Source organism: Podarcis tiliguerta (assembly GCF_965153285.1).
Source record: "Podarcis tiliguerta genome assembly, chromosome: 13".
Lineage (NCBI taxonomy): Eukaryota > Metazoa > Chordata > Lepidosauria > Squamata > Lacertidae > Podarcis > Podarcis tiliguerta.
The window spans coordinates 9,713,851-9,732,774 of NC_139546.1; the positions used below are offsets into that span (position 1 = coordinate 9,713,851).

Genomic DNA, 18,924 nt, shown 5'->3' on the forward strand with positions numbered 1-18,924 from the left:
ATTTAATAGAGTGTGGAATATTTACAGAGAATATTTGAAAGAACTTTGTAATAATCTCAATTCTTTGGCAGGCCTGGATTTGATTTCTGCATGAAATAAGATAACTTTACAAAATTAACACAATCGAACAACCTAGGAGAGATAAAGTTTAGTGCGCAGTTGTTATGTAATTTAGGAATCACAATGGGGGGATTGGAAGTTATGTTAGAATTCGTGACGTGTGAACTCAATCGTTTCTCCTTTTTGTAACGAGTGTTGATCTTGGATTGCCTTTTGTTGATCGTTGCGTATTGTTTTGTATTTGTTTTGTTTCTAAAACCAATAAAGCATTTAATCAAATAATAATAAACTTGCAGTTTTCCTTTTCTGCAATCTTCCCTGTCGCTCTACTTTGAAGCAACTTTGTGTATTGCGTTGGTTCCTGTCATCTTGCAAACCCCTTGTCCAAGCGTGAGTCAGATGAGTTGCACAGATGTGCAGAGTTGCCCCCGGGGCTGCTTGTCCCCTGTCTGATTTTGCACGCGGGAGACACGCAGAGAGAGCCAGCGTCTTGCTTCCAGAGGCGTTCCCCTCTCTTCCCTCTGCCCTGGCTACCCATTTCAAGCTGCCTCTTTGATTTCACAACCCAGCAGACAGAAACGACTAGGAAATTGCCAATCCAAAAGCCGGCTGGGCCTTGTAAAAGTTGGAAGGGCTGCGGAGGAGAACGTTCCTCTGCTGCCAGGCAGGGTGACCCGAGGTGGCTGCCCCGAGGTTACAGGGGTCCCGGTGCCTCCGAATGGGTGTGGGAGCAAGGGAGGAGAACTGAGCCTCACTGAAGCAAAGCCCCTGGGAGCCAGGCTTGCTCCTGGATCTCATTTTTCACATGTCGGCTGCACTCTCAACCACCAGCCCTGTCAGAGGAAAGGAGGCGCTTCCTGTTATTCCGATTCAAATCTCAAGCTGGTCAGGAGGAAACAGGCAGCTGTGCTGAGAGTGGCAGGGTGTACCAAGATGGATGGCCGGTGCCTGCCCTTGCTGCTGCTTCTGGTGGTCTTTACAGGTGAGTAGCACTTCAGGGTGGCCGTCGGGTGGGAAGCAGAAAGCTTCTGCTCAGCAGCCGAGAGGGGCTTGGGTTCTCAGAGCTGTGGAGAGCAGAGATCATCTCCACCCTCAACAGGTTGTCCGCCGCAGGGAGATGAGTATCCCTTCTGAGAGTCTCCGCAGGTCAGCTAGAGTTCTCAGAGTCCTTGTCTCAGATCCTGCTTTTTGTCTGAATTGGAATTCTTAGCTCTTGTCCAGGCTCTGAGGTAGCTTCTAGACTCTCTGCGTAGACACAGACTCACCCCTGTATCTCAGGCATGATTTATCCTGCTTTCACGCTGTCTTCCAGTGCTTTTTCTGGCCAGGTTCATCGCAGTCTCAGTAGGGCTAGTCAAAAGTAATATTATGTCCCAGAGATCTAGGCAGTGCTTTTTTTCTGGGGGGGACGCAGGGGTACACATCTCCCTAAACATTTTGTAAATCTAAGTTTGGCCTCATTGAGGGGCAGTATTTCAATATGAGTAGGAAAAATGAGAGTACCCCTAAACATTTTTTTAAGAAGGAAAAAAAGCACCGGATCTAGATAAACCCCCACTGTCATTTTCTTACCCTCTCACTCCAGTTTTGCTGGCATTTCTGATTCCCCAAATACTCAGCCCAGCAGCACTTTGAGGTACAGGAGCCTTGGGAGAATTTGCAGGAGGCAGGAGGCAATTTCTTTCTGTGTTATTAGATATTTGGGTGACTTCCTCTGTTTTCCAAGTTGAGGCTTACAGCAACTTCTCCAGGGAAACAGCACTCCTGGGGTGTTTTTGCATGGCTATCTCACCTCTACGGATTTATTATTTCTTACATTTATATCTAGCTGAAGCTGAAGGCAATGTGCATGGTTGTCCTCTCTCCCTGCATCTCAGCTTCATAACTAGGACTGGGGGATAAATTGATATACAGTGGTACCTCGGGATACATACGCTTCAGGTTACATACGCATCAGGATGAGGACAGAAATCGGGCTCCAGTGGCGCAACAGCAGCAGGAGGCCCCATTAGCTAAAGCGGTGCTTCAGGTTAAGAACAGTTTCAGGTTAAGAACAGACCTCCGGAACGAATCAAGTACTTAACCGAGGTACCATTGTTTCGTCCCAAATCGGTTTCAAGTCCATATCATGATATTGCCTTCATAATTTTTGACGTGGCAATATGTTGCAAATCATGGTGTGGGTGTGGGTGTGTGGGTGTGTGCCATGCAAATGTCACAATGCGGGGCAAACCGCGAAGCCAGCCAATGCCTCTACATAGCTCCACCCTTATTTTAGACATTGTAATATATCAGTACAGTGGTACCTCTGGTTGTGAACGGGATCCGTTCTAGAGGCCCATTCGCAACCTGAAAATAATGCAACCCACGTCTGTGCATGCGCAGGTTGTGATTTGCCACTTCTGCGCAATGCGCATGATGTCATTTTGCGCGTCTGCGCATGCGCGAGCGACAAAACCCAGAAGTAACCCTTTCTGGTACTTCCGAGTCACCATGGACGCAACCTGAAAACGCGCAACCTGAAGCAAACATAACATGAGGTGGTACCTCAGGTTACAAACCCCTCAGGTTACAAACACTTTGGGTTAGAGACTCAAAGTTAGAGACTTAACCCAGAAGTAGTACCTCGGGTTAAGAACTTTACCTCAGGATGAGAACAAAAATAATGTGGCGGTGGTGCGGCGGTGGCGGGAGGCCCCATTAGCTAAAGTGGTGCCTCAGGCTAAGAACGGTTTCAGGTTAAGAACGGACCTCCAGAACGAATTAAGAACTTAACCAGAGGTACCACTGCATCACGAAGTTTAGCTGGTGATATATCGCGATGTTGAAAACTAGATTATCGCCCAGCCCAATTTATAACAACCCCGTGAGGTAGATTAGACTGAAACATTGTGAGCGGCCCAATGCCACCCAGTGCATATTATGATTGAGTGGAGACCTGGATCTTCCCAGTCCTTAATCAACAGCTCTAACCACTACACCATGCAGGCTTCCTTCAAGTGCCTTCATGGGGGCATTTCTGACGGGGGTTTCGCCTGCCTGCTGCAAGCCAGTTCAGTTTCAGGTGGGCACTGAACATTCCTAGAATTACAGCGCTGAAGGGGCCAGATCCCTTCTGTTGCCAGGTATGGCCACCCACCCGATTTCTCCCAGAGATCAACTCACATGATCTAAACTACAGCGTGCCACAAGAGCAGGCGGAATACAAAAAGAGGTGCTTTGCAAGAAAAGTGACTATCGAGCAAATCTGCCTGGAATGGCACAAGAAAGTGATTCCAGCTATACGCCACAAGGAAATGCAAGTATGCTCACAGCCCAAACAAACCCGGTCGAGAAAATGTCGTCCCAGGCTGCGTACGTACTATGCCTTTAAAGGGCATTCAAACCACAGTCTTTCCCTCAAAGAATTCTGGGCACTGTAATCCCTGAGCTGCATTTCCCAGAAACCCCTGAACAAACTACAGGGCCCAGAATTCCTCAAGGAGCAAAAAAGGTGCTTTGAATGCACAATAAAGATATTGTGCATACACAGTTACAGTCTCAAATGTGGCAGCTAGAAATTCGTTTATTTAAAAGCATTTATATTGTTGCATACCAGCCCAATAGGTGCAAGACCCCATGGGTTCGAAGCACTTACCCAGGGCTCGGATTCCTTGGAATGAGGGACAGCGGAGACTGCAGTGTCTTTCTGATATATGGTTTATTTGCACATCTATACAACCTGAGCCTATGATGGAGAGGCTCACAGCATTATCACCCCAGAGGTTCTTGCTTCCCCCTTAGCCACAACCTTGGATTCAAGCAGATATCAGGCTTTCACTCTCTGGCTTCTGCCAGAAGCCTGCTTCCATCCCTGCTCTGGCCTTTATTCTTCTCACTACCAGCCGGGTGAAAGAGGGGGCCCACCCATTTGCCCTCTGGCACAGAGAGGCTTCCTTTCTTATACCAATGACTTAGGGACATTACCAAGAAGCTGGTCTGGCAAATTCAACAATGGAATCAAAAGTAATTATAGAATTGTAGAATTGGAAGGGGCCACGAGGATCATCTATGTCAGGGGTGGCCAATTCCCAGAAATCACCATGAGACATTATCAAAAGCCTTTTTGGCATCAATTAAGACGAAGGCTGCCTGGGCTCATGTCTAGATATTCTATGGCATCTATCACCAATCTCATATTATCCCACATCCTCCTCCCAGGAGGCTGCGATCTACCATCAGAATTAAAAACTGGCAGTGGGGGTTTTTGGGGGGTTCAGCTCAGTTGTTGAACTTTTTTTAGGGAGGAGAAAAGCCCCTTTTGGGAGGGGGCAGCTCAAGGTTGTTGCACTTTTTTTAGGGAGGGGAGAACCCCATTTTGGGGGTGTTAAAGGCAAGAGACAAAGGGGTAAAGTCACTCACAAAAAGATTGCTGTGGATGAAAACAGCAGCACAGAGAAAGCTTTATCTTCCCTTTCAAAGATCAACAATGGAGAGCAGGGCGAGGGGACGGGGTAGGAGTCAGTTTTAGCAAAGCGAAGGAAGGGGAGCCAGAGATCAGCTGCGATCTACCAAAACCTTGCGGGGATCTACCAGTAGATCGCGATCGACCTGTTGGACATCCCTGATCTATGTCCAACTGCCTGCAATGCAGGAATATTTTGCCCAACGTGGGGTTTGAACCAACAACTGTAAGAAGAGCCCCTCTTGTCCAGAGGTTGCATTATTAACAATTTACAATGGGGTGGAAGGTTCGCAGGCTATGAATGACTTGCTCACAAATTTATCGACAGCTGCACGAATTATGATAGCCAGGAAGTGGAAAGGGTAAGCAGAATATAAAATGGAAGAATGGTATAAAGAGCTGTGGGAGATAGCTATTAATGACAAATTAACACGTGCCATTAAGGTAAGACAGGGAATATGCAGGACAAATGATTTCGAGGAGATGTGGAAGGTGTTTGTAGAATCTGTACTGTTAAAATGGAAAGGGGTCAAACCATTGCAAGAGGTGTTGAAATTTTGCGAGTTTGGATAGTTATAATGGAATGGCCTCGGTCGTGGGGTGCACATTTTTATTCTTATTTATTTCTGATTATTACTTTGTAATATATATAAAAAGAGTCTCTCTTGCCAGATCCAGGAATTTTGAGGGACTCAGAAATATAGCCTAACACCCACCTCCTGCAAAAAAAACAAACTCACAACTATATATTGATATTTCAAAAATCTCAGAGCGGTAGACATGGCTCAGTGTAAACACAACTCATTTACAGAGTCGCCACAGTTCACATTGATTTTTGTATGCGATGCCCTGTCCCTGGCTGTAGCAGCTTCTTAAACTCCAGAGGAAGTAAGTGAAGGAGGAACCCTTCCTGTTCTAGCAGGCTACAAAGCATTGGCTAAGTACGTGTTTATTGGGGGGGGGGGGAGAGCTTCAGGAAAGGGACATTTAGAAGGCAGGAAGGAGTGCTTAACTCTTTCCCACCTTGCCAATACTGTGCTCCAAATGTCTAGCCTGCTTGCTGGAATACCAGACATGTTTGTCCTGAACCCAATTCCATTCCCTCAACGGTTCCAGAGCATAGCTGTCAGCTTACAGATTTGAAAATAAGGGACCAGCAGCCAAAATAAGGGATTTTCCAAGCACAGGTATGTTCGACTTCTGGGCCCCTCTGAGCCAAAGGCAGAAAGCCCAGGCAGCAGCCAAACAAAGCCTCATGCAGTGGTTCCCACAGCGCAGCAACCCGGCAAAGGGGATGCAGCAGGGAAAACCACCGTCACCTCTCTGCTGGGAAGCGCTGAGCAAAGGCGAGTCCCCAGGCAACGCGACCGATTTGATTGGCACAAGGCATGCAAGCTCCACCCCCCAGTTGTTCTTAGACTCCTTATTGGGTGAGCAACGGAACCAAGCAACACAGTTGGAGCCTCCCTCCTCCCTGGCTGGCAGGGAGGGAGGGAGAGGAGCTGCTTCCTTTGAAACCCGGGAAATTTAAGGGACATCATCAATAAGGGACAGCAGCGGGACACGGTGCTGGGATAAGGGACTTTCCCGCCAAATAAGGGACGGTTGACAGCTATGTTCCAGAGGGACTGTTCCAAAATATCCACTTGTCCCCACTCTTCTTGCATTCCTTCTGCTCTCTCTGTCTCACCTGCAGTGGCCATCAGGCTCGATGCTCATAATGGGACCACAGAAGCTCCTGGCAACGCCAGCGTCTCTCTCGAAGGAAGACCAAACGCTACATTTCTGGGCCCCGAAATGAAGCTGAGCCTGGACGATGGTGAGATGATAGCAAAGCCCAGAAATTCTGATGCCTCTGAGTATGTACAGACCGCCTTTTTTCCCTCTAGACACATCGTGACATGCCCTTTGTTATGAGGACGCTTTGGCTCAGAACATGGCTCCTTTAGTCCTCTTGTCTGAGAGAGGCCTTTCCTGAGGTGATGGTGGGTGACCATCTCCACCATAGCTGTCAACTTTTCCCTTTTCTTGCGAGGAATCCTATTTGGAATAAGGGAATTTCCCTTTTAAAAAGGGAAACGTTGACAGCTATGATCTCCACCCCTCCAGTTGGAGGGGTTTGTGGGAAACTGGGGCTTGTTGGAACTGGTGTCCAACAACATCTAGAAGGCCACAGGTTCCCCACTTCTGGCCTAAGTTTGAAAATGAGCTGCTGAGGTCACCTCTGCTTTCAGCACCAATCCAAGAATATCCCCAAGAGTACAAACCTGGCCGTTTATGGTACACCTCAAAGCAGAAAACAGGTGCACCAAAACAGGGCCAGCCCACACATGAGACAAGATGAGGCAACCGCCTCAGGCGGCAGGATTCACAGGGTCAGCACACCCCAATGTAGATCTTTATTCCCCCTTTGCTCCAGAAGCATATGTTCATTCACCTCTGATTCCATGGCAGGGAAGGAGATGGCATTTTGCGTTTACCTCAGGCGGCAAAATGTCTTGGGCCGGCCCTGATCCACTCTTTCTCAGGGCCCCTACATTCCCCAGAAGTACTCCAACCTGAAACAACTGTCCCAGGCTGCAGTAAAAAATTTGGAACCTCACCTTTTTTCCCAGTGGTTCCCATTGAACGAACCTGTGCATAGCAGCCAAATCCTAGAGACTGAGGTCCCTTTGCCCCCATAAAATATTTGAGGCGGCTGGGGGCCCCCAAGTCAGTGGGCATTACCATTCAGTTGGTGTGTGCGTGCCGCATCTTGTGACTGATTATGCGGGGTGTGGCTTACCTGTCCCCCAAATATTTTATTCAAGTTGGCACCCCAGAACCTGTGATTCGCTTTGGGAAACCCTGCAGCCATAACTGTTTCCATACACCTGCCATTGCAAGCCACTTTGAGAAGAGACGAGTGAAAATGTTGACTCAGTGCTGTCCTGAAAAATTGCTGTGCTATTTAATTTGATAGATAAACAGATGACTGCCTGGTTTTTTGAGGTCAGATCTGAGATGGGGGCGTCCTCCTTGCCTTTGCAATAGGCATGTACCTCAGAAGGCAGAATGCTGGTTATACAGTGGTGCCTCGCAAGACGAAATTAATTCGTTCTGCAAGTCTCTTCGTCTAGCGGTTTTTTCGTCTTGCGAAGCAACCCTATTAGCAGCTTAGCGGATTAGCGCTATTAGCGGTTTAGCGGCTATTAGCGGCTATTAAAGGCTTAAGGGATTAGCGGATTAGCTGCTAAAAGGCTATTAGCAGTTTAGCGGCTTAGAAAAAGGGGGTGGGGAGCGAAAAAAAATCTCAAGACTCGCAAGACATTTTCGTCTTGCGAAGCAAGCCCATAGGGAAATTCGTCCTGCAAAGCGCATCGAAAAACGGAAAACCCTTTCGTCTAGCGGGTTTTCCATCTTGCGAGGCATTCGTCTTGTGGGGTACCACTGTATTCTCACTCGTTGGCCCATGGGCAGATTTCTTCACAATTCCTCCTTTCCACCGTTGGATTTCAGTATCACACGACACAGCCAGACCCCTGCTTCCTCCACCGCTACCCTTACCATGCTGCGTCTCACACACACAAAGGGTATTACTCATTATGCTTTGCTCTCCCCCTCCCCCCCCCCCAGTTTACAGTATCCTCGTGGCAGATTGCTGGAGAGACTTTGAGAAGCAGATGGCCAACATCACAGAGGAGCACTGGTGTGAGTGGATGGTCATTAGAAGGTAATGAAGAACGGAGCTTTTCCACTGGGCAAGGGGTGGTTGAGAGTGGTTAAACAAAAGTTGTGCCAGTTTCTTTCGGGGGTCAAATAAGGAATATGAAATTCTGGAGTTACGACGTTCAGATGTTGACTCTGCCACAATTCATAAAGAAATTTTGAGATGTATCGATAACAGTCTTAAGGCCAAAATCAAATGTTACATGCTGTTTACCTGAACAGCAATGATGATGATGATGATGATGATGATGATGATGCTATTTAGACTGTAAACCACTGAGCCTCTTGGGCTTGCTGATCAGCAGGTTGGGGGTTCAAATCCCTGCAATGGGGTGAGCTCCCATTGCTCTGCCCCAGCTCCTGCCAACCTAGCAGTTCGAAAGCATGCCAGTGCAAGTAGATAAATAGGTACCGCTTTGGCAGGAAGGTAAACGGCTTTTCCATGCGCTCTGGTTTCTGTCACGGTGTCCCGTTGCGCCAAAAGCGGTTTAGTCATGCTGGCCACATGACAGCTCTTCAGCAAGAGAACTCATTCAAACAGAGGGCAGCCCTTCTAATAGATAACTGACCCCTGTAAAGTCAGACACATGACCACCCCAAATGCAGAATGTGGCTCAAAATCCTTCTGCAATGCGCAAGGTTTCTACAGCAGGGAAGCTGGTGAGAAATGTGGGCAGACATTTTACTATGAAGTTTTTAACAACAACAACTATTATTATTATTATTATTATTATTATTATTATTATTATTATTTATACCCCGCCCATCTGGCTGTATTTCCCCAGCCACTCTGGGTGGCTCCCAACAGAACACCAGTAACAGAAATATAAAAGCAACAACAGCAACATTAAAAACTTCCTTAAACAGGGCTGCCTTCAGATATCTTCTAAAAGTCTGGTAGTTGTTTTTCTCTTTGACATTTGATGGGAGGGCGTTCCACAGGGCGGGTGCCACTACCGAGAAGGCCCTCTGCCTGGTTCCCTGTAACCTCACTTCTCACAGTGAGGGAACCACCAGAAGGCCCTCGGAGCTGGACCTCAGTGTCCGGGCTGAACGATGGGGTTGGAAACACTCCTTCAGGTATACTTTTATTGAGATTTTCACGACACAATAAGAGAAAAACAAACTAATCTACAAGAAATAATAGAAAGGGAACTAAATGAAGAAGAAAAGAGAAAGAAAACTACACCAGTCCTCTCTCACTGTGGCATCTTAACTTTTATCCCATGCAGAAACAGGTGAGTCCTCCTAGCTCTCACCTGGGATCGTTCTTCTCCTCACAGCCACTCACCTGTGAGGTCTCCCCTTTCACACAGGGTCCTTCCACCTGTGAAGGCAGACATTTTAACAGCCACTTAGAAAGGTTGTAAAGGTAAAGGGACCCCTGACCATTAGGTCCAGTCGTGGCCGACTGTAGGGTTGCGGCACTCATCTCGCTTTACTGGCCGAGGGAGCTGGCGTACAGCTTCCGGGTCATGTGGCCAGCATGACTAAGCCGCTTCTGGCGAACCAGATCAGCGCACTGAAACGCCGTTTACCTTCCCGCCAGAGCGGTACCTATTTATCTACTTGCACTTTGACGTGCTTTCGAACTGCTAGGTTGGCAGGAGCAGGGACCGAGCAACGGGAGCTCACTCCGTCGCGGGGATTCGAACCACTGACCTTCTGATTGGCAAGTCCTAGGCTCTGTGGTTTAACCCACAGCACCCCCCTTTAGAAAGGTTATAGTGCAAGGTTTCTTTCTGAGGGTTAAGAGCACAGCTTCCCCCAGTTTCTACTGTATCTAATGCTCCAAATCCTGAATTCCTCCCTCTGTTGATCAACTCCACAGGCCATACAATGAATTGCGGGAGTGCCTGGAAAAATGGGCGGAACGCCTGAAGTACGGTTACCCCAACACCTTGGCTCACAACTACATCACGTATGGCCACAGGATGTACTTCCTCAACTGCAGTGTGCGTAACGCCCTGCAGGACCCCCCGGATGACATTTTGCTGCCTCTCATCATCACCCCGATCTGCCTCATCCCTTTCTTGGTAACCCTGGTTGTTCTGAAGAGCAAGGATGGCGAAATGAAATTCTGAGTCCCCGGCCTTCGAGTAGCCGGGGTCCCTGTGGTCCAGCGGCTTGCAGCGCCGTCACAATCCTCCTCCCTTGCTTCCCATGGGATCGGGCCCTTCTACTCTGACACCACACCCTGGGATGAGCCAGGCTGAATCTGGAGAAAGTATTGGGGCATTTTACGAGTTGTTACTAACGGGAGGAGGCACAGAAGGGAAAATCCCTGAACCTTTCGTCATTGAAGCAAACGCCCGCTGCACGTCTGCAGCTGACATAAGCAGCTCTTTTTCCCCCAGATCTTTATTGAAATTTAACATACAGTGGTGCCTCGCAAGACGAAATTAATTCGTTCCGCGAGTCTCTTCGTCTAGCGGTTTTTCCGTCTTGCGAAGCAACCCTATTAGCGGCTTAGCAGTTTAGCGGCTATTAGCGGCTATTAGCGGCTTAAGGGATTAGCGGATTAGCTGCTAAAAGGCTATTAGCAGTTTAGTGGCTTAGAAAAAGGGGGTGGGGAGCGAAAAAAAATCTCAAGACTCGCAAGACATTTTCGTCTTGCGAAGCAAGCCCATAGGGAAATTCGTCCTGCGAAGCGCATCGAAAAACGGAAAACCCTTTCGTCTAGCGGGTTTTCCGTCTTGCGAGGCGTTCATCTTGCGGGGTACCACTGTATATACATAATAACCAAAATCCTCAATGATTCCCTCACATAAAATATAATATCTAAATTACAACAGCTGCATAATTATACACCACCCACCCACCCTCTTCCTCCGTCCACAGCAATTCGACTTCTTTATATTTCTTTCTGCCTTTTTCCTTTGCATTCTATAATAAATTATTTTTGTTAAATTCTGATTCCCCCTTCTTTCTTTCTTTGTTTTGTTATTGCTTACATTTTTCATTCTAAGCCTATTAACACGTCATTTTTAGAACAATATTTTGTCATATAATCTTCGAAATACTTCCACTCCATTCTTAACTTCTGATTCAATTGATATCTTTTGCCCATTCTATATACTCACTTAATTTACAAATCCACTCTTCCTTTGTTGGTATGTCCTGAGATTTCCATTTAGTAGCAATCACTACCCTGGCAGCTGTTGTTGCATATAAAAAGATTTTTTCCCCCATATGTGGTATGTCTTTGCCCACCAACCCTAACAGATAAGCTTCGGGATTTTTAATGGGGCCTAGCTTCTGGGAATTGTAGTGCCTGCTGCTGAAAATCTTCAGTGAGAATGTCCTAGGTGCTTGACAGAATTGGTTTCCAGATGGTTTTCTCTGGTCATCTGCTGGAAATTCTTTAGCTGTGATTCTGAATTTCAGGGGGTTGGACTAGATGACCCTTGGGGTCCCAACTCTACAATTCTGTGATAAACCATGACAGTTAAAAGATTATACAATAGATGCGAGCAGACCAAGTTAGCCCTCCTCCTTTTACGTAGCAAAGCTCCATACAGCATCCTCCCCTTTCTGCTGAAGTGCATGAAGTTTCTATTGACCCCATAAACCAATAAAGCTGTGTATTTACATACAAGATATGGGTTCAGGGTCCTTCTTATCCCTTCCTTATTTATTAGATCGACACCGTTGCAGCACTCCTATGTCAGCCGCAAGACTCTGTGCTCAGTGCGACCAAACCAGTCGCGCTCCCATAAATTTGCCTTTGCGCGCCTAAAGCCAAAATCACATACAGTCTTTTTTATGCTTTATTGATTTTAAAAACAATACAAGTCAACAAAAACAATCCGAAATCGATCCATGTTACAAAAGAAGAAGATTTAGATTCATACATAACTAATTCCAACATGACTTCCAATCACCCCATTGTGGTTCCTAAATTCCATTTTCGACTGCACACTTTCCTTTATCTCTCCTCAGTTATTTCAGTTGTACAGTGGTACCTCAGGTTACATACGCTTCGGGTTACATACGTTTCAGGTTACAGACTCCACTAAGCCAGAAATAGTACCTCAGGTTAAGAACTTTGCTTCAGGATGAGAACAGAAACCGTGCTCTGGCGTCGTGGCAGCAGGAGGCCCCATTAGCTAAAGTGGTGCTTGAGGTTAAGAACAGTTTCAGGTTAAGAACAGACCTCCGGAACGAATTACCTTAAGTACTTAACCTGACGTACCACTGTATTGGTTTTGTGAAATTCTCTTATTTCATGCAGAAGTCAATCCACAAAACCGCATATTGTCAAACCACATTGGGTTCAATGGCAGATGGGATAGCTGGTCTTTTCCCCCCACCCCCTTTTTATTTATTTATTTTTGTCAAGTGCGTACAACTGAATGAACACATTAAATATGTTTATGTTGTGGACTCTATTTATCATCTGTCTGTCTGTCTGTCTGTCTGTCTGTCTTTGTGTCCATCTGTCTATCTGTCTATTTATACACACACACACACACACACAGAAAGTTGACAAAGTAAACCGGGACGTTATCTCCCTTCATCACCACTAATTATATTGCAAATGTTTACACTCAGGGCCTCCATGTTCATATGCTCCTCTCAGTGTGTGCGTAATAGGAGGGAGGAACGCACACATTGAAGCTCCCTTCCCTGGCTCTCTGCTCCCTTTGTCTTCCATTTTTCCAGCGGACGGGTGGTGTTTTCCTTCCTTCCTTCCTCACTGGGGCATGGAATCATATCGGCTTGTTTCACCGCCCGCCCCAACAGTATGGTGCCGAGGGAAATTGCACAATCAGCCGTGCGAGAAAAAGAAAACAAACCACCACCGTGGAGAGGAGAGGAGACACTGTACATTTAAAGCATCCTTTCTGGGAACTGTAGCTTGTTAAAGGTGATGGGAATTGTAGTTCTGTGAGGGCTTGTCACAGGAAACTCCCCCCCCCCGAATCATTCAGTTTGTACAAACTTCACACACACACTCATACACAACATACGCTACGCTTCTGTTCTAAATTCATAGAAAATCAACCATACATCGGATCTGCACCGTTCCACTGGTGCTACGCTGATTTCCTTCCCCAGAAGATGTGCTGCTTCTCTCCCTCCCGGGACGCTCTCCGGAATCCCTCTGGAGCCCTCCCTCTCCCTCTGGCTCCGATGGCAGTTAACTGACACTTGGGGACCTCGACATGCAACCAGAAGAGGGATGAAATGGGAGTAGCTGTGGCAGGTGCAGTCTCCGATTGCTTGTAAAAGGTCCTGGAGAGGAGGGGAGAGGAGCAGTGGGGAGGTGGGCGACTTTCAGTCTCCACAACTTCTTCATGGGGACAAGACCTGCCAGAGAGGAGTTGCTATGCACATTAGGCCTGACACTCCTGTGCAGATCTTGTTTTTGCTAATACAGTGGTACGTCTGGATGCGAATGGAATCTGTTCTGAAGCCCCGTTCGCATCCTGAAGCGAACACAACCCGCGTCTGCGCGTGCCGCGATTTGCCACTTCCGCGCATGCGCGTGATGTCATTTTGAGCGTCTGCGCATGTGCGAGCAGCGAAACCCAGAAGTAACGCGTTCCATTACTTCCGGGTCGCTGCGGAGCGCAACCCGAAAACGCTCAACCCAAACCTACTTCAACCTGGGGTATGACTGTACAGTCATACCTCAGAAGTCAAATGGAATCCGTTCCAGAAATCCGTTTGACTTACAAAACATTCAGAAACCAAAGCGCAGCCAATCGGAAGCCAAGGAAGCCCCGTCAGACGTTAAGCTTCCAAAAACACGTTTGAAAACCAGAACAGTCACTTCCGGTTTTTGATCGTTCGGGAGCCGGAACATTTGACTCCCAAAGCGTTCAGGAGCCAAGGTACGGCTGTAGCGAGTTAACTCCAACTTTGAACTGCTGGCTGTCTCTTTGACACAAGGACTGTCACTCTGTCGCTCTAGCAGATGATGCTGTTGCTCCTGATCAGATTTTTTTTTTTTTAATGATCTGCAGTCCTCCCTCCGCAGTGCCTGCTCCACCATAGCACTTCTGAGTCACAACAGTGTGTTTATTACATGGGCAGAAAGATACTAGGTAAAGGTAAAGGTACCCCTGCCCGTACGGGCCAGTCTTGCCAGACTCTAGGGTTGGGCGCTCATCTCACTCTAGAGGCCGGGAGCCAGCGCTGTCCGAAGACACTTCTGGGTCACGTGGCAAGCGTGACAAGCTGCATCTGGCGAGCCAGCGCAGCACACGGAACGCCGTTTACCTTCCCGCTGGTAAGCGGTCCCTATTTATCTACTTGCACCCGAGGGTGCTTTCAAACTGCTAGGTTGGCAGGCGCTGGGACCGAACAATGGGAGCGCACCCCACCGCGGGGATTCGAACCGCCGACCTTACGATCAACAAGTCCTAGGTGCTGAGGCTTTAACCCACAGCGCCACCCGTGTCCCTTGAAAGATACTAGAAAGCGCCTTTAATCTAATACTTTTTCTGCCTCTATGGGTAACAAACAACATGGAAATAGATGGAATTGGTGAAAGCAACAGCACCCTCTGGTGCCCCCAAAATACATTTATAGGTTGTTTTCCCCTGCTCAATCTGGTTCAGAGTTCTCAAAGGTTGTGGTTTTGTCGTCAAGACTTTCAAGCAGGGCAACCCACAGCTACCTGCTTTCCATAGGGGTCTCCTGTGTCATTCTCATAGCGCTGATGGTCCTGCTTTTCACAGGCTCAAAAGTGATAGAGAAGGTGGGGTGATGGTTTACTGGTCATGTAATCACAGCACCTTGCATCGAGCCAGAGCACCCTTTGCATTTGTTTGCAAATAAGTATGTGAGGCTGGAATATTATTCTTCCACTTAAATGATCCTGCAATCAAGCAAGATGCATTGTTACTAGAAAAAAGGTTATTTATGTATGCTACTATGCGGCCCACCAAACGGCGGGAGGCAGTGGAAGACGGGAGTGCCTGGCATGCTCTGGTCCATGGGGTCATGAAGAGCCGGACACGACTAAATGACTAAACAACAATAAATATGCGGCCCGTGTTTCATTAGTGCGAAAATGGAAAACGGGCGAGGTCCAAAGAACCAAAGAAGAATAGCAACTCAAGTTGACAGAATATGTGCAGCTTGCGAGTTTAACACATAGAATAAGAGTACAAGAAAAACATATGTTTAAAGAAGATTGGAAAACGTTTATTGAATATATGGAAAATAATTGTGTACAGCTGAAAAGGCTGGTAGCGTTAAGACAGATTCAACAGTGTAAACAAGTTTTGATGGATGCAATAATGGAACACTGAATGGTATAGTTTTTGCAAAATATGTAGGGATTTATGATATAATTTATGAGGTCCAGTGCCGAGGGCATTCTGATGGTTCCCTTGCTGTGAGAAGCCAAGTTACAGAGAACCAGGCAGAGGGCCTTCTCGGTAGTGGCACCTGCCCTGTGGAATGCCCTCCTACCAGATGTCAAAGAGAAAAACAACTAGCAGACTTTTAGAAGACATCTGAAGGCAGCCCTGTTTAGGGAAGCTTTTAATGTTTGACAGACCAGACGGGCGGGGTATAAATAATAGATTAGCAGTAGGAGTAGTAGGAGTAGGAGTAGTAAAATGAAGTATGCAAAGAGAAGAATGGAAGTCATTGATATTTCAAGGATGTAAAATGAGTATTTTAAATTGCAAAAGAGAAATAAATAAATAAATAAATAAGTGTGTGTGTGTGTGAGAGAGAGAGAGAGAGAGAGAGAGAATAGCCTCTCCTGTTGGTTATTTAAGGCATACCCTTTTCCAGGCATCAGAATAGAGCTTTCCAAAAGTTTCATGTTGGCGGCACACTTTTTAGACATGCATCATTTTGCGACACGGTAATTCAGCCTTGCTAGCAAACCAGAGGTTAAACTAACCCCTTTCCAGCCCCGGGAGGAGCACAAGGAGTGTTTGTGTGACACACCTACACACTGCAGCTGCCACACTAATGTGTCACGTGACACACAGTTTGGAAAGTTCTGCATTAGGAGTACTGGGGTGTGGTTCAGCAAAGGGATGGGTTCAAATGTCAGTAAAGGAGGACAGGAGACAAAAACAATTGGAAAATGTTGGGGCTGCTGTGGGATTCACACCCAAGGCTAAGGAATGGGAATAAACTTGGTTCCAAAGTCTCACTCTCCATGACAGCTATTATTTACTCAACTGGAAGCCAAATTACTTGGAGACATTAATTGGCTGCAGCCCAGGCGTTTTGCCACAACACAGAGGACACCGCTCTCGACACACTGAGGAATGGGCCTCACCCTGTTCCTCTTTCGTTGGGCAATTATCATCAAGCAGTGTATCATTCGTGACGCAGCTCAAGACACAGTCCTGGGCTATGAATAGCATGTGAGCAATATCAAGGACACTGCCCATTGCAACCAGGAGATAAGCATGGAATCCGCTTCCCGGATCTCTACCCATAGGCCCATCCTATGTGGCATGATCCAAGCAACCTGCTGTCTCCCTAGGCCAGCCCAACCTTGAGGACGCAAATACATGGCCACTTCCAGGCATGTCACTCCACAATTCTGCTTTGATCGCAAATGTTGGGGCATCAAATCAACAGTCCATTCAGGATGCCCTGGGAAATTAACCCATAGGCTAGCCTTTGCTGTTTTGTCCCCAGCTGCTACTTAGGGGTCGTGTCATAGCTCAGTGACAGAGCATGTGCCTTGCCAGCAGAAGGTCCTGGGTTCGGTTACCGGCATCTCCAGGTAGAGCTAGGAGAAATTCCTGTCTGAAATCCTGGAAAGCTTCTGTCAGTCACTGCAGACAATGCTGGGCAAAATGGACTAATGGTCTGACTTAGTGTATGTGGTTGTTGTTGTTGTTGTTGTTTAGTCGTTTAGTCGTGTCCGACTCTTCGTGACCCCATGGACCAGAGCACACCAGGCACTCCTGTCTTCCACTGCCTCCCGCAGTTTGGTCAAACTCATGCTGGCAGGTTCAATAACACTGTCCAACCATCTCGTCCTCTGTCGTCCCCTTCTCCTTGTGCCCTCCATCTTTCCCAACATCAGGGTCTTTTCCAGGGAGTCTTCTCTTCTCATGAGGTGGCCAAAGTATTGGGGCCTCAGCTTCAGGATCTGTCCTTCCAGTGAGCACTCAGGGCTGATTTCCTTAAGAATGGATAGGTTTGATCTTCAGGTAGCCCACGGGCTGGGCAGGCCGGATCTTCCTGTTTTATACTTGCTGGGATTGACAAGGCATCTGACGCTCACCTGAATCTCAAAGCTCTCCTGAGGAGTGCTTTTGGTCTGTCCACCAGATACCAGGCACTCTACTATTCAAATTAGGCCCCAGTGTTTTTGTTACAATCCCCTTTTCAATCAAGTAACCAATTTTAATCTAGAATTTAAATTCTCAAAACTTTCTTATTTGTTAATTTGAGCAAGTAAACTACTGCTCTCACTTCATTACAAACAGTATTTCTACCTGCAACACCCTTGGGCAAACCTGTTCCTCTTCCTTTTACAGATATTTTATTGCCATTTGCAACTGTAGCTGCCTCTGATTTAGTTATCATTTAACACTTGGGGGAAATAAATTAGCATCATATGTCTTGTGCATGGAAGTTGCCGAACCAATTAACCAACTAGAAGGATTACTGTTAATAGCACCAGTTTTCCTATAACTTGATATTGCTGGATAGTTTTGATGAACTGCAAAAGCATTTTTAGTTTGCTTTCTGTTGCCACCCTGGAACTGTTCTTTATTAGTGCCACTTTGTTTTGTACGATTCCTTGCAAATGAAGGAAAACAACTTTTCTGCTTGTATATGTTGATAATATAATTTTGGTTACTGAGGACAAACAAGATTGTACAAAAACAAGATTGGGTGCAGGTCTGGCCAGGACGTAAGCATCCTGACTGTGACAAAGATGACCTATGTTCTTGCTTGCTTGATTAACAGCTGTTGGGAACTTCAAGGCCCCTGCTCTCCCTTCTTATGGTCTTTGTACTGGACCTGGAGACTCCAATAGAGAGCACTCCATGTCAAGAAGGAGAGCAAGTGAGCACCCTATCAAATGACAGGGCAGAAGCTACATGGAGCAGGGCCTTTTCACTGGTGGTGCCCATTGTATGCCTCGCTCTTCCCAGACCTACTCTCTTTTAGCCTGTATTTTGGAGCTTGTCTCAGGGTTTATTTCCCTAACAAGTCCTTGAGTCTGTACTCTGAATGGTGACACCAGGGACCTAGAAGGTGCAGGGCTTGGTCAGTCGAACCCCTGCACAGTCTCATGAGGGCAACTGGAGCAACTGGGCCAAATTGGGCCCCATGGACCGCTCCTAAGTAGGCCCCGGCATCAGGGCAATCTAGACGGATTTTATTTATATCTATAAGATTTTGCAGACTTGGGCTGTGAACTGGGGCCCTACAATAATAATAATAATAATCAAGTTGTGCCCCACTGCTTCAAATTGGGCCCCACTGGCTGGACCTGAGTCTCATAGTTGCTGGGCCCGAGTTGCCCTGCCCTCGCATGAAGTCTTGGGTTTGCAATTTTGGGAGAGGGGAGACTCCCTGCTGGGGAGCGGGCAGGCTGGGGAGGCCCCCTAGATTTAGAGGCCCTAGGCTTCAGCCTACTTAGCCTATACATAAATCTGGCCCCGGGTCAAGGTGGCGGCCGCCCCTCCGTCACCACCATCACTGCAGCATCAACGTCCCGAGCGTGTACTGTAGTATTTATTTATTTGGGCATGCCCCCCGGC

General features: G+C 47.2%; 1 protein-coding gene across 2 annotated transcripts; it reads left to right on the forward strand.

The window, feature by feature from the left end:
* The first annotated feature begins 604 nt into the window (after positions 1-604).
* On the forward strand, positions 605-11,810 carry RAMP2 (receptor activity modifying protein 2). Of its 2 annotated transcripts, none has more exons than XM_083408056.1 (6): positions 605-1,042; positions 6,201-6,323; positions 8,120-8,216; positions 10,044-10,596; positions 10,789-11,372; positions 11,438-11,810. In XM_083408056.1, exons 1-4 carry the CDS (start codon positions 994-996, stop codon positions 10,294-10,296), a joined length of 522 nt encoding a protein of 173 aa, XP_083264182.1. In that variant the 5' UTR covers positions 605-993; the 3' UTR covers positions 10,297-10,596; positions 10,789-11,372; positions 11,438-11,810. The 2 variants fall into 2 exon arrangements, with proteins under 2 accessions (XP_083264182.1, XP_083264181.1); XM_083408055.1 differs by having other exon boundaries at positions 10,044-10,593; positions 10,730-11,372.
* The last annotated feature ends 7,114 nt before the right edge of the window (positions 11,811-18,924 follow it).

What these genes read in the sequence shown, in the direction of transcription:
- RAMP2 (XM_083408056.1), top strand. Translation starts at nt 994, where the DNA reads ATGGATGGCCGGTGCCTGCCCTTGCTGCTGCTTCTGGTGGTCTTTACA. An exon ending in GAAGCTGAGCCTGGACGATG is followed by an intron (nt 6,324 to 8,119) that starts GTGAGATGATAG and finishes CCCCCCCCCCAG; the next exon opens with TTTACAGTATCCTCGTGGCA. An exon ending in GAGTGGATGGTCATTAGAAG is followed by an intron (nt 8,217 to 10,043) that starts GTAATGAAGAAC and finishes TCAACTCCACAG; the next exon opens with GCCATACAATGAATTGCGGG.